Source organism: Paralichthys olivaceus, chromosome 17 (genome assembly GCF_024713975.1).
Source record: "Paralichthys olivaceus isolate ysfri-2021 chromosome 17, ASM2471397v2, whole genome shotgun sequence".
NCBI lineage: Eukaryota > Metazoa > Chordata > Actinopteri > Pleuronectiformes > Paralichthyidae > Paralichthys > Paralichthys olivaceus.
In genome coordinates this window covers 6858832-6873801 of record NC_091109.1, presented here as the reverse complement: position 1 = coordinate 6873801, position 14970 = coordinate 6858832, and the positions used below count along the sequence as shown (strand labels likewise).

The following is a 14970-nucleotide window of genomic DNA, read 5'->3' as shown; positions in this document are numbered from 1 at the left end:
TGTTTGAAACCAATGACACCAGAGAGGCTCATGGGACATGGTTACATTTTACATTGAGAATAAACGAGCAGAAGGACTTCACGGTGCACAAGACTTGCAGAGTGAGGTGCATACGACAAATGACTGATTGTCGTAACTCAGTACAGAGGAGAGCATCAACAACAACTGCGTTGCCTGGCAATGTGGCGCTCATCCGTGTTGGCTGCAGCTGCTTTGGATTTTATGTTGTTTATTCACCTCCGCATTTTCTGCTGCTTTGTGCTGCAGTTAATTGTATATGATGAAGCTGTCTATTTGATTTATGTTGCTTAATGTTGCTCCTTACAGTCTAAAGACACCTGCTGAGGTATTCAGGGGTTTCCATTATGTTGCCCCCGCATTCATACCAGTGAAGGTAGGTTAAATAATAGAAATACCGCTCTGTATAATGCAACACAGCTGAGCAGCACCAAATACTATGTCCTTCAAGGTGATTACACAGTTAAACACTGCTTTAAAATTATTATAATACAAATGGAACATCATAGCCTTGATGAAGGGACTGTAAGTTTAGGTGTACCTAATAAGCTGCCACTTGAGTTTCTAATTATCAGTTGTATGCATAGGCTGCATAGTTGATTGCCTTCAGTGTGGTTCTTACAAGGAAACACATCTGTTCACTTGTATATTTGTTTATTCAATAGTTTCGTTATATATGTATATTATATTTTTTGGTATATAGTCATTTTGTGAATGTAGAAATTCTGCAAATCTAAAAAGCCCATAGTCCACAATAAAGGGAACTCCTCTTCCTCCACAAAAAAACCTTCCTGAAATGTCATCGTCAGTATTTCGGCCGATACTTCTGCTGCACTGTATTGTCATATCACATAATTTGCATGATACACGCCTAACAGCTTGTATGGCATGTCCCCCAACGAAGCCACGTAAAGAGAGAACGACATTTACTACGCAAGCTCGAAGTGGTTGGCCAATCACAATGTAGTGGGGCAACTGGCCAATCAGAGAAGACTGGTCTTTATCGGAGGCTGAAAGGGGATTTGCAGTAATGGATAGTATGACGAAAATATTGACTTTTCTCAACATTAGATCATTAACACTTTTTCAAGAAATAATCAAAAGTAAGAAAGCAAAATATGTTTCCTTTAACTTAACTTGTGCCTGTGCAAGCTTTATTTTAAATAACAGTACTTTTAGTTAAGTAAAAATGAAGTAATCTCTCTGCTCCTGGTGAGCATGCATGTGCACTCACATTACTGCGCAGTGCGGACGTGGCCAAGCATGAGATTGGCCCACTAATCACCAACACGTGGCCATTGATCCTTACATTCCATTTTCTTTTCTCCTTATCTCTCTGTTCCTCTGCCCTCCGCTCTGTCTTGTCTCTCTCTGCCCTCCATCACATCATTGTCTCCCCGTCCCCCCCCTCCATCTCATTTTCCCTCCATACACTTTCTATTTTCTACAGTAACTTTCTCAATCCCACACTCCATTTTCTCAGCCTGCCCCCTTTCTTTCTGCCCAGACTTCATTATCTATATTTTTTTCTCCTCTCACATTTTCGCACTTTTTCCAAAGTTTTTCGAAGTTACACTTTATTCAAATGAAGGACATCAGAGTACACTGCAGTAAAGCTGACTCCTCATGCGTTGCTTTTCACTCTCTGTCATCTCGCAGAATTGTTTGATGTCTTCAGCCGTTGCAGTCATCCATCGATAATGGCGGTCCGCTCCTAATTAAATTACTCTGTCTCCATCCGCTCCCTTTGCTCCATGACAGAAAGATGAAGTACTAACAGAGGGCTAACCAGCTGTTTTCTTTCTTCTGCCCCCCCCCCCCCCCCCCCCCCGACGCCCCAGCATCTTAATTAATTACAAAGTTATAGTCTCTGTTAATGTGGTTTGGGTATGAAAAGTGGCAACTTTGATAAACGCTCGCTCGCATTTTCTCGCACGCACGAAGGCATGAAAGCGTTTTAAACCTGCAGGCACAGAAACAAATTGTGTCATTTGTGTACACGCCCACTCAGTCTCCCACGCTGACAGTAAGACAGAGGGAAGATGTTCCCTTGTTTGATGCTGTGATCTGCCAGCGTCACTTGTGCTTGTTGTGTCACGCCTGTCACCAGCCGCTCGTCACTCGTCCAATATGACACTCTCCAATATGACACTCTCTGAAGTCTGCTCTTTGACTCGAGAACCTCTGTGTCTCAGAAACCTTTCATCCCTTCTTCTGCACTCTCTCACACACACTTTCACTTGTTCGATCGCACTTTTGTTCCTTTTATCGCCCTATCTTGCTCACTTGCTCTTTGTGCTCTTCTCCACTGTTTGCTCTCTTTTTTTTCTCCTCTGACTGATTTTCTACCATCAGTCTATTGTAGAACCAGGAAAGCAGTTTAACGGAGCCACATGTTTTGCATCGCTCCACTCAGTAACGCAGTAAAAACACTCCAATTGACATTTGAGTAACATTTTAACATCTTTAACTTCGGAATCTAAATTGACCGTACGTGTGAATGTGTGCATGAACGGTCTCTTTATGTTGGCCCTGCGATAAGCCCCGCCTCTCGCTAAGTGTCCGCTGTGATTGGCTACGACTCCCTCTGCGAATCTCAAAAGAATTATTGGTAATTGATGATTTATACTACGGGTTTATGAAGGCAGATGCGGATATCAGTGAAATTGTCACTTAAGACAAAAACAGGCTTCACAATTTACAGTTAAATTTATTATAAATAAATGAATCATTCTGGCACCACTTGTTACTGTATAGCATGAATTGTAAGTACATGTTATCTCCCCTGCAGCTATGGACAAAGCTAGTAACTTGTCCAGCTCAGTGCGATCTGATTATCTACGTCTTAAAATCAACGACTGAGGCCAAACAGAGATAAACAGATAAAAGAAAGTAACTACACAGATTTGATGAGTTGATAGTTTTAAAAGGAATCCATTTAGGCCATTTTCTGTTGTTGATGATAGATGTTACTTACAGATGCAGCTTTTTTATGCCACTGAACCACTGATATAAGCTCTGGTTATGTGTGGTTGTACTCTGCACTGATATCAGTGTGACTCTACTCCCCACACACGCTCAGACTGTGTTACTATTGCTGCTTTGCTGGGTTATCTGTGTCATCACAGATAACTCAGACCTTGTTTTTGCAAGCTTGGATAGAACCCCAACCATGGAGTGTCTTTTTTTTTTTTTGGCCTTAGCTGGGTCTTTTTTTATCTCAGAAGGAGCCTCTCTGTGTGACTTCCATTTGGCCAGCACAGACCGTGCAGGGTGCCACACGGGAACGTTTTCACCAGGTAGCTTTCAGACAACATATTTATCTCATTTTAATTATGTGGCCTAACAAAATTGTAGCATCAGTGCTGCAGGAATCGCATCCCAGTTTGAGTGAAGTTTGTTGTAGAGTAGTAGGATGTATGTGGCAGCTCTTCACACAGATTGTAAACCATTGCACGATGGGCTGATAAATCAGTAAAGTATATCATCAATACCAGAAAATGTCTCTATGTTCATTCAAGTATGGTTAATCCTCCTGAGTAGATAAGACTATTATTAATTAATCTATTACTTTGCATTGATCCATTATCAGTTTCGTACTGTATATGATCCCTTTTACATTACAATTTTTAATGTTATCATCACTCATAATGCTGTTACTCTTTATATTTGGGATACAACATTTTTAAATATAGTACTTTAAAATAATATGAGAACTATTTCTCTGTGATCGATATTAAGAGAGATATGACTTGTCAGAGTTCTACCCACAAAGTTAAAACTTTGTTAACTCTCCTAACTGATCTGAGACTAATGAAATTTCAGACCCATGTGTTTCTCAATTTCATTAAAATCCATCAGTGTGGCCCATAAGAGTTCAAGGTTTTCTATTTTATAATTATACAAAACATTAAATAATCGAATCCTCACATTTAAGAAACTGAATCGACTGACATTTTTGGTTGATTAAAGACAAAATGAAAAAAAGCCACTGGCTAATTGATTAATCAAGTAATTGCGTCAGACAAATAAATGGAATGGTAATAGTTTATTCTTCCTCAATGTAGCATCACAACATTTTTAATGCAAACACACAGGAGTTGATGCTGCAAGTATCGATATTCCAGTGAAAGTTATTTGCTATCAGCTGTTTACTCTCAAGATTTTTATCAGCTCCAGTGTAGAAAAGTCCAGGCAGCAGTGTTCCGCTGCCTCTGTTGCTTTCAGGTCTTTATTCTCTCTGCTCTGATCTCGGACCGTTCTTATTCCATCCATTGTCCTGAGCCTTATCTCCTGATCCTTCTCCGTGTTACTCGCCTTTCTCCTTTTCTCCCTGTCTTTCTCAGAGGTGGTGTCTTTGACCTTCTCTGCTCCCCCGCTCTCTCCCCTGTCCTCCTCCTGCTCCCACTCCCCTCCTCGAACATCTGCGTGTGTGACAGGCGAGAGAACGACGACAGTCCCCCGACGCTCCCCCCTTCTTTTTCTTCTTCCCATCCTCTCACCTTCCATTCTCCCACCATCACCAGCCTCCTTCCGTCTCCACTTTATTCTGTCATCCTCTTCTCGCTTCTCCTGCTTGCTCTCCCCAGCTTTCACCTTTCATTGCACCTGTTCCTTTTTTTATATCACTCTTCCTCTGCCCCTCATCCCGTCTAACCCCTTATCTGCTCCTCTTTTTTTCCATGGCCTCTCCTTTCCTCTTTAGTCCATGACAGCATTTTCCCATCTTCATTTCCCATCCTTTATTCGTCTCTCTTTTTCCTCCCCTGACATCTGACATCAAGCTCTTACGCCCAAAGCTTTCTTCTCTCTTCACTGTTTTCACTCCATTTTTCCTGAATGCTTGCCATCACTTTCACAGTCTTTCGAAACCTTTACATCTCTCAGGACTTTTCCATCTATCTGCCTCTGTCTGACTCCCATCTGTTCCTTCTGGTGACCCTGTAACCCTAACACTCCTTATGCTCCATGCTTCCTCTTCACCCCCTCTTCCCTCACCATCAGCCTGTCCTCTCATTCACCTCTTAAAGCCACTTTCCTACTGACAGATGCGCTGCTTTAAGCACGCAGTCTGCTCATTCATTCCAGTGAGACATGGCCTGGTCTCTGGAAGAAAAGTTTCAAAGCAACACAACTTCATCCAGTGGTGTACTTTTGTTATATCATAATTTGTGTCTATATGAATATCTATATATTATATGTTCGTAGTGAACAACATGAAGACAACATACATCAGTGTGATATGATCAACCTAAAAAATAAATATATTTGCAAAAAATGTATCTAATATTAATTTTGACTTTTTCGTTTTGTCTATTTCCCATCCACAAACACGGAGGAGATGGGTTATTTTATCCACACTGCAGCCATACACCAGGGGGCGATTAAAATGCTTTGGCTTTGCCTCTGAGCAGTTGGAATTTTATCCATACAGTGTTTAATGACGAGTGGGGGGGTAGATAGATAATTATCCCCGTTAATGACTGATAATAGATATGTGCTGGCATAGTTTATTCCCCATCAGGGCCCATTGAAGATTTCAAGAAGTGATAATGGCTTTTCTGGAGAAGCAGATATTTTTCCACTGTTACACAGTATGTTCTGTCAGAAGTGTTAACCACTGATAATAGTTTTCGGTTTCCAAGTATGATGTTTTTTTGCTGGTAGTTATGGGAACTAGTGTGGTGTTTGTGTTTTCTGAGTTCAGTTGAGGATAAGTCACCAATTATCCACAATGAGGGAGAGAGGCGGTTTACTGCAACCCATGATCGGAGGGGGGCTCTGAGTTACTCAAACCAATGGTGTTTTACTGGTGGAGTCCGGAATGTCGCTCTGAGTGTAAAATGAATGTATTCACGTTTGAGAGACTTCTGCATTTTGTTTTAGATGGTGTGTGTTCTAAAGAGGATTTTTTGTTGAAAAGTTATGTTTTCATCGCAGTTAATCTCTTTTCAGGATTACGGAAAAATTACCAAACAGATTTTCTTGCCAACGATGAATCTTTTAGCTTTTGGAGTGGATCTAAGATTTAAAAAAAGCATGTGTAGAACGCCAATATTGAGTAACAGGTGAATTGTTGCAGAGAATATCTGTGTCCATGATATATGTCTCTGATTTCAATAAATGTATGTGCAATATGCTGATAAAGTGGCCAATCAGCATTGGAGCAGGTACACGCTCTCCGAGTCCCCTTTTAGTTTCAAATTATTTTTTCCATACGTATATCTAGAGGTCAGTGTCTGAGGGGAGACATACAGTAGGTAGGTGGTTATCTTCTTCAGAGATTTTTATTATACTTTAGATATTTTAAATAAATGTAAATGTTGATGGATGTGGAATATTTCATGATCAGTTCTACTGGTTGTGGTAGATGGGGCTGATACTTATCAGGCTGTATTGATCTTATTTTTTATTTGATTTGTAGGTGTTGGAGACAGTTCCCCACTCTGACCACATAGCCTCGGTCTGAGATTCATTTTCCTCTGCTGAAGTGAGGGGGAGATTTGTTGAGCTAAAACAAACAGGATACAAAGTGCGTGGTCATGAAACATACTAATCTAGCTTTGTGTGTGTGTGTGTGTTTTTATTGCAGAGCTGTTTTTGGTTTGAATGCCTGCTTACGAGGCACTGGTGGCGTAAGTGTGGTTAGTGAGGCGGTAACACTGCAGGATAGAGGATATTGGAGTTTTACCATTTAAGTGGCCTTAAGCGTTGCTTGCTTTGTGTTTCTCACTGGCCAACACAAGAAAGCTGTTTGCATTTTAACAGCTTCCACAAAACAGGCGTGAGATGAAGAAGGTTGTGGGTAGAGCAGATTTCATTGGATTATTCAATTTTTAACAAATACAAGAACATTTTTTACCACGTCTTTGACATTAAAATGTTTAAAGGTTCATCAGATATGACCGTAGACATTATATAAATTGGTCATAAACGCAGGGTTTTGAGAGTGAAGCCAGTGGAACGGCCTGAAAACTCCCGGATTACCAACAGGGGGCCACTCCACTCATTGAATAACATAAATCACTTTCTATAGAAGTTTGTGAGGAAATTAGGTTACTTTGCACTTGATATAAACCTGTTCATACAAAATATATGGTGTTTATTGCGTAATTTGTGGTCCCACTGAGAGTACAATAGAAGAGCAAGCACGGTAGGCATTGCGGCACAGATACCATATGATTGGCAGCGAGTCCTGTCCAATGGTTGCAGGGGTAGTTGGACCGGCAGTCTCCTCAATCTCTCCATCTCTCTCTCTTCTCTGGATATGGTAACCTTTGATTTCAAAAGACCAAGATGTGGTGCTGGACTTAATGCCAAACTTGACGCTTTAAATCAGCTGTTGAAAAACCAGTGGGTGACATCACGGTGGGTTGCCACTTGGATTTGACCAATTTTGAACAAGAGAGCTGTGAAAAGAATTCTCTAAAGTGTTTTAGCGGCTGATCTTTCAGTATCCACCCTCAATTCACCCCCATTAAAAGGAAATTAAGGGGGCAGTTATGGCCGCTCATATATTCCCAACACTCTTTTCTCGCTTTTCTCTGTCGCTGGCTGTTGTCCTGAACTCCACCCCGTAACTTTTCCACTCTTTGCTTTCTATTCTCTGTCATTTGAACTCGTATTCAGCCTCACTCTAAGTTGATGGTCTCCTTTTTTCAATGTTTAATGGCCTCCGTTTATCTCTCTTTCTCCCAAGTTTCGCATCCTTTTCCCCTGTGCTCTGTTCTTTCTCCCCTCTTCACTTATGTGCTCATCTATCACCTTCTTTACCATCGCTACATTGCTCCCTTTCTGTCGTTTTTTTCCCTTCATCCCATCCGCATGCTATCTCATCTCTGGCCTCCCCAATACCAGAGCCATGAAATCGTCTCTCATCACTCCCTCTTCTTCTCAACTCATTCATCTCTCTTACTCTCCCTCATTTCCATTTTTCTGCCTGCTCCCCTCTCTTGTCACCCCCCTCACCACCACCACACATGCCCTCTCATCGTTTGTCGTCAGATCTTGTTCGAGGCGTCACACTGCCTCGGTCATTGTCCACCCAGCTTGCCTTCTTAATCTTTATTTTATGCTGTCTGTTTACTTATCACTATCATCCCACCCCCCGCTGCACCCAATTCCTGACCCTTCAATGATTCCACCCTCCTCTCCCCACTTTGGATCTCCCCCCAGGGGAATGGCTTTGCTGCAACGGCTTTTTGAGGTATTGACATTTCCACTGATACAGGCCTGGTTATCTATCAAGGCCGGGGCTGGAGTGTAATGGCTCTGTAATTGGATAAGATATAGGATATTTGCCAAGGGAGGGGGATACATCGCAAGCCGCTTCGCCCTCTATTTTATCATATGACTATCATCTCTCATGCCTACTCCACCATGCTTGGCATTCTCCTACTCTCATACTTTTCTTGCTCTCACTATCTCCCTTTCTCTCACTTTGTCCTCATGTTTCACTCTCCCCCTGTCATTTCACAATCAGTCACTCTCCTTCACATTCTCTTTCTTATCTGTGTTTGTGTCTTTTGGAAAAAAGAATCCAACACAGAGAATCAAGGAAGATGACCGTGACATGCCCCGTTCGCAGTCGCCACCCACTCTGCCCGATAATCATTTCACAGATGCATTCTGTCACAGCATCGGCTGTTTGCTGCACAGATACATCCTCAGAGCTTGGTGTGTGATATGAAAGTGAACACTGGTCTCCACATCGTCTCCACATCGTCTCCACATCGTCTCCACATCGTCTCCACATCGTCTCCACATCATACATCTGTGTGCATCTTTCTTGTATATTTCATACAAAATATATACTATGGTTTTCGTAGTAGCCTACATTTAGCACAATTGTGCCATTTTTATTCCCACTCCCTGTTATTTTTAACGGCAGATGAAATCAGGTCAGTGGGATCCTACCCAACATTTCTTTGTCCCTTCTGTCTAGCAGTTGTCTTGCTCATTTCTTGTTTACGCACCATTTAACCTGAGGCTCATTTAACCTGCGAGGTCCAGAGGAGTTTGGCCCTGCCTCAGGTAGACACATGGAGGTGTGACGGGGGACACAATTTGTCTGGCAATGAAGACAGGGCCCTGTTCAGGCTAGCACAAGGATGCTGACTGCCACTGAGTGGATTATAGAACAAACACAGCCATCCATTCCAACTGTTGACAATGTAGCCATGGGAAAATGGCACTGAAATGATCTCTATGGTGCTTTCAGACAGAGTCATTTTCTTCAAAGCAATATTTCATCTTGGTAAAAATGTCTCCCAACTTTGGTGCACCCATAGGAGATCATAAAGCCTTCAACTTTGGGGCAGTGTTTTCACAAACACCAATCGGCCGCAGCATTAAAACCAACTGCAAGTCCTCCAATGCTGCCAAAATAGCTCTGACCCAGAGGCACGGACCTCTGAAGATGTCTGACACCAAGATGTTAGCTTCAGCTTGTTTTTCAAGGATATACAAAAGAGATCTGGAGGCTGAGTCAATACCTTGAACTTTATCTTGATCAATCACCAATTCCTTTCTTGGACAGCTACTGACCACTGCATACTGGGAAGACCCCACCAGCCCTGCCCCTTTGGAGATGCTCGAACCTGTCAAGCCATCACAATTTGGCCCCTGTTCGAAGTCGCACACATCCTTATGCTTGCACATTTTTCCTGCTTCCAACTTCAAGGACTAACTGTTCACCTGCAGCTCAACATATCCCACCCTCTGACAGGTGTCAGTGTTAGAAGAGAGAACAGTTTACAGTGAGTCAAATAATTAAATTAGTTATTAGAATAGCCAAAGTCAAGGGGAAACTAGTTCAATTTTTAATCTATTAGTTTTCTCTTGCAAAGATCAACAGGTGTACTACTTCTTACATTATATGCATATTTATTCTAGTTCACCAGAAGTAACCATCCAGCCAGGTTACTACAACAGTAAAAAATTACAGGAAATCCAAACCAATGCTACAGCTATATATGTGGAGAAACAAAGATGTAGCTTCACAGCTTCTTCACTAAATCCATATCAGATATGAAGCCTCACTTCTACTCCTGCCTGTGATTCACAGTAGGTTTCGTCTGTGGGAATTCCTGACTGTTGAGTCAGTCGAGCGGGTCAGGATGGCAGGGCGGGGCGATCATTTGTTTTGCACTCGTCAGCAACACCACACATTTCTGCTTTCACTCATTGTGCACAGCGGTGGAGGGGGAGAGCAGGAGGTTGTTGACGATGGAGAAAACACAGAGGAAAGGGAAACATCCTCCATCCTTCAAAACTGATTTGTGAAAAAATGTACTCAAGTACTCGAACAAAGCAACGTTAATGATACTCAGCTTTGAACAATTAAGATTATATAACCAAGATAGGCCTATATTAAATACATTCTATATATTTAGAAAATCCAATCCAGGATGTATCACCTATGGTATCCCCGGTTGCCGCCGCTCAGCAAATGTTACATGATCTTGCTGTTTGCTGTCCACTGAAATTGCTACAACTTATTTTTATATTGACTACACACAGCTACGTAGCTATGCAAACTTTGCAAGCCATGCAAACCTGCTAGTAGATGCCTGCACGCCCAGTGAGTGTGCTGTACTTTGCAGCACCCAAAAAAGCACACATTTACCAACTAGAGCACAGAGAGTCCTGTGTTTTAAATAATGGTAATATAATGAATGCACTCATTAATTGTTAGTATTTGCATTTTGATTTATTTATCTATGTAAAGGCTAATTCCTTTGTAAATCTATGTACAGGTTTATGTAGAACTTTATGATGAATGGATATCATCACGAAAAACATAGTAATTGTGGTTTCTTTCCTGGCTTGTTGTTTGTCTCTGAGCTGAAACTGTGTCGAGCTGTAGTTATATGTATGATGGTGTGATCCCTTAGCATTTCTAAAATATTATACTGTGTCTTGCATACGGAATCCACCCTGAAATGTCAATTGCCATTTCTCCAGAAGTGGAAGTTTCTGCCATGTTGAAAAGTGAATAATTTGATGGCACAGAGGAAAAGGGTACTAGTTACATATCTTTATAGTTGACAGGTTCTACCCATGTATGCAGAGCTCTTCATAAAATATTACTTCCCCCATGCTGTCCCTGTGTCTGTCTTGGAGCAGATGTCTAGGCCACTCTCTGCTGGACACTGACCATTAATAATAGGGCAGAGTATAAGCTTAAAACTACACATTTTCTGTGTGAAGAGTCATTATGGTGGTACCATGCTGCTTCTCTGTCTGTCTGGCACTCAAGAGCTGGTCTGTCCTGAACATCAGCAATTCTCTCTTCATGTGCAACAGATAGCATTTGCTAGTAATACATATATATATATATATAAATAAATAAGAAAAAAACCTATTAACTGCAATTTGTTATTTTGTATGTATGTAAGGGTCAGGAATTTTAAAAATACTATTCCAACTAAATCACTAAAGCAATTTAATTCGACACTAATTTTAAATTATCACAAACTCTGCAGGTGCCGGTGGCTGGTCACCTCTGGACAGTGACCATTACCAGTGGCTACAGGTGGACCTGGGTTCCAGGAAGCAGGTGAGCGCCATAGCAACGCAGGGTCGCTACAGCAGTTCTGACTGGACAACGCGGTACCGTCTCCTCTACAGTGACACAGGACGAAACTGGAAACCGTATCACCAAGATGGCAATATCTGGGTGAGTAAAAAAGAAATAGGTATGTGAATTGTGTGTGTATGTGTGTGTTTGATTGAAAGTTGTAATTGTACAAAGCTGTTTACATGCATTGCTCTGAAAATACCTGGCCCTGTATCTATTTTTTATTTACCGTGTGAATAATTTTCTCTATACTAATTTATGTGTGACTTTGAGATGTAGGTGTTAAAAGCGATAGTCATAAAGACAATATTTTAATGGTGATAGAAGACGACATGCTGCTGTTATTAGAAAATGAAAAGAATGTTTTCTTGTCATCATTATTCAAATGTGAAGGCCTCCTTTCACAATAAGGTAACCCAGAGCAGAAAACCTTGTGTGGGAGTAGGGCACATGGCGCACATACTTATTCATCAATCCATTATCTCAAACTTTATCTCATGTGAAATCTCAGCCAAAGACGCCATTCAAGCAGTGATGGGTTCAAGATGGAAAACATGTGGGACTCTTTATTCTTTGACACCGTAAGGATGTGATCTCTTTCTGGCTGTGTTGTCTGTGCCTCTGTTTCCAAAACAACAGGCATCCATCACCTCGCTGTTTGTAAGCACTTGAGTGGGGGCATCTCAGAATCCATGATCATTAGCTAATGGGTTAATGGCCCACACTATTCACTGTTTCAGCTTGGCGAAGGGCTTCAGGTGATAACAGATGGGCTCTCAGCTCGAGGAGAGGAGAGTAGAAGAATAGGCCTGTCATGAATAACATTGATACAACAAGCTCAGCAGAAATTCAAGACCTGGGAGTGAAGGGGAGGGGCTGTTTTTCCATGTTTATCTCCAAAAGTGGAGTCAGACAAGGTATTTTTTTCACCCAGTCCATCAGATTTTCATCTCCTTGAAGAATCTGTGTAGAAAATGTTCCTGGACATTGCCAAACCCTCAGGGTCTTGTCTACTGCAGTAGACCATTAGTTACTCATTGACAGCATTGTCAGTGACAGCACACGTTTCATTAACATCATTATGTTGTCAATGTATCAGATTTTGCAAAAAGTGGATAAAACAAAGAGGACAGAAAATGCTAGGGGGTTTCTTTTCTTAGTCTGGAATTTTGACTTCCTTTCTCAAACTTGAAAAATGCCAAATTACACATTTTAACCACGACTTTGCTAAGTCCAAACAAAGATAATCGATCTGTACGTCTCTGTCACCACAATTGCATCAAGTTCTTCACAAAACTACAGTTATGTTGCTCAAATCAACATGAGCCGAGTTTGAAGCGTTTTCGCCCATGAGCCCTGAGTACTCATTAATAATCTAACGACTACTGAGTATTAATGGCGTGGAACATCAACATGTTGATGGGCGTTGTTACTGGTGTGAGCTTCAGGCGAGATGGTCTCTAGTTAAGTGTGTTTTCGAATTTGCAGTGTTTGTTTTTTCCATGTGTGTGTTTGCGTCTGTGGGTATTAAGCTCTGCATCAAGCCCCAAACAGCTTCAACATTATTCTTTTAGGATTGGTCGTGGTGACAAATATGGATCTTTTACAGATGAAAGTAAATTAAGTCTTTGTGTGCTGCATCATAACTGTTTGCTGATTATCATTTATGCTGAAGTGTTTTCCTTCTGCCATTAACCCTGATTCATTGCCTCTAATATTTCTGCAAATAATCCAAAACACATTCATCTCCTGGGTGTTTTTGTTGCTATAGCAGACAGTTTTTTTCCTTCCAGTTTTGCCTAGTTATATGACACATATATTGCTTTCAATTTATCACCTGTGTAATTCAAAATATTGAGCATGTAAACAAATATAGAGCCAATAATTTAAAGCCAGGCATATACCATCGATAACCCCTACAGTAACAAGCAGAACTGGAGCCATTAGTTTCTCTCTGGCTCTTGTTTTATTTAGGCCCAATCCCATTTCAAACCTTCCCCTTCATTTTGTGCATTCACGTGTAATCCCCATCCTTGTTGGGATGGAGGGGGAGGGTCAAATGTTCGGGCTATACAGCCTTCGAAACAGATATATTCCACACTTCAAACCGAGGGCTATGAAAATTTCCCAGAATGCCTTGCGAATCACCTGCAAGATCGGAGAGAAACCCACATATGTAGTATTTTCACCATTAATAAGGATTGAAAAATTACAATAATAATTATCAAAATAATAATAAGTTGTTTCAATGCATTATGGTCTTTTTTTTTCATAACAACCTTAAAAAATCAGGCTCCCTTATTGTCACATAATTTAACCTTGCACCTTTCCTCTTTGAAGACGCACAATGCACTTGATTTAACCAGCGTGTGGCAGCGAGGTTACTGAAATGCTCCTCTTATAATAAAGCATCCTAGCAGGGTTGCATACAGACTACTGCTAGCAGCCTGAAGCTGTAAGCTTTGATTTATATGTAAAATAATGCAGAGCATCCAAGCTTTTTAATTTCAAACGATATTGATTCATAGATGTTATTTGGATACTAAAGGTTTGTCACTTTAGTAACTGCAAGCAATAGCATTGGTTTATTTAAGATCTCAACAATGTTATTACAAGGACATCCCAGGCAAAACTTTTTGTCTTGTTTGTTTACATCGACAACTACTGATGAGGTGTCGGGTTCCCATGAGATCTAGTGATGATGTAACCACTAACCCTGTTTCAAGGGGTAAACCTCGAAAACAAGGGGTGAGGAGAAGGGGTGAAATGGGATTGGTCCTTAGAGGAGACTGTGGGATACTACACGAGTGTCTTAGTACATGAAAACACACACACACACACACACACACAATGTGCCTCTGCACAAGTTTAGACCTTTCTTGTGTGTGTTCATATGTGTATAAGTAGTGATAATATCAGAGCTATCAGTGCTATTGATCAGAGGAATGTTGAGGATGGTTAGATGCTGAAACCAACTTACTAACACACGGACACACACATACAGTACATGCACACACACACACTCACTGCTACCATCAACCCCCTTTCAGCCCATTCAATCATACTTCTCTCACCTGTCCTGCACTCTTATGTAAGAAGATTCAATTCAGGAACCTTCTGCCACCAACCACTGCCTGGCGTTACCCCACACTGATCATTTAACCATTTCACTGCTAAACTGAATAAACAACCTTCGGTTAAAGACAGTGTGGCGATGCTAGCACCAGTAGTTAACGAAAACTAAGACTAAAACTAGCAATGAAAAAATTATTTAGTTAACTGAAATAAAAATAAAAACGAATGAAAATTTAAAAACTATAATAACCTCGGCTAGCACGACTGCTGTGACTGTGATTCACAGGCGAGGCAAA

At 41.1% G+C, this 14970-nt stretch overlaps 1 protein-coding gene across 2 annotated transcripts in view; it reads left to right on the top strand.

Annotated features, from left to right (window-relative positions):
* The window catches only part of cntnap2a (contactin associated protein 2a), a 304029-nt gene that overhangs the window by 129615 nt on the left and 159444 nt on the right, over positions 1 to 14970 (top strand). For both annotated transcript variants that reach the window (XM_020087434.2, XM_020087435.2), the window contains exon 3: positions 11505 to 11698. In XM_020087434.2, the coding sequence (XP_019942993.2) occupies positions 11505 to 11698 (194 nt within the window). The remainder of the gene's footprint in view (positions 1 to 11504; positions 11699 to 14970) is intronic.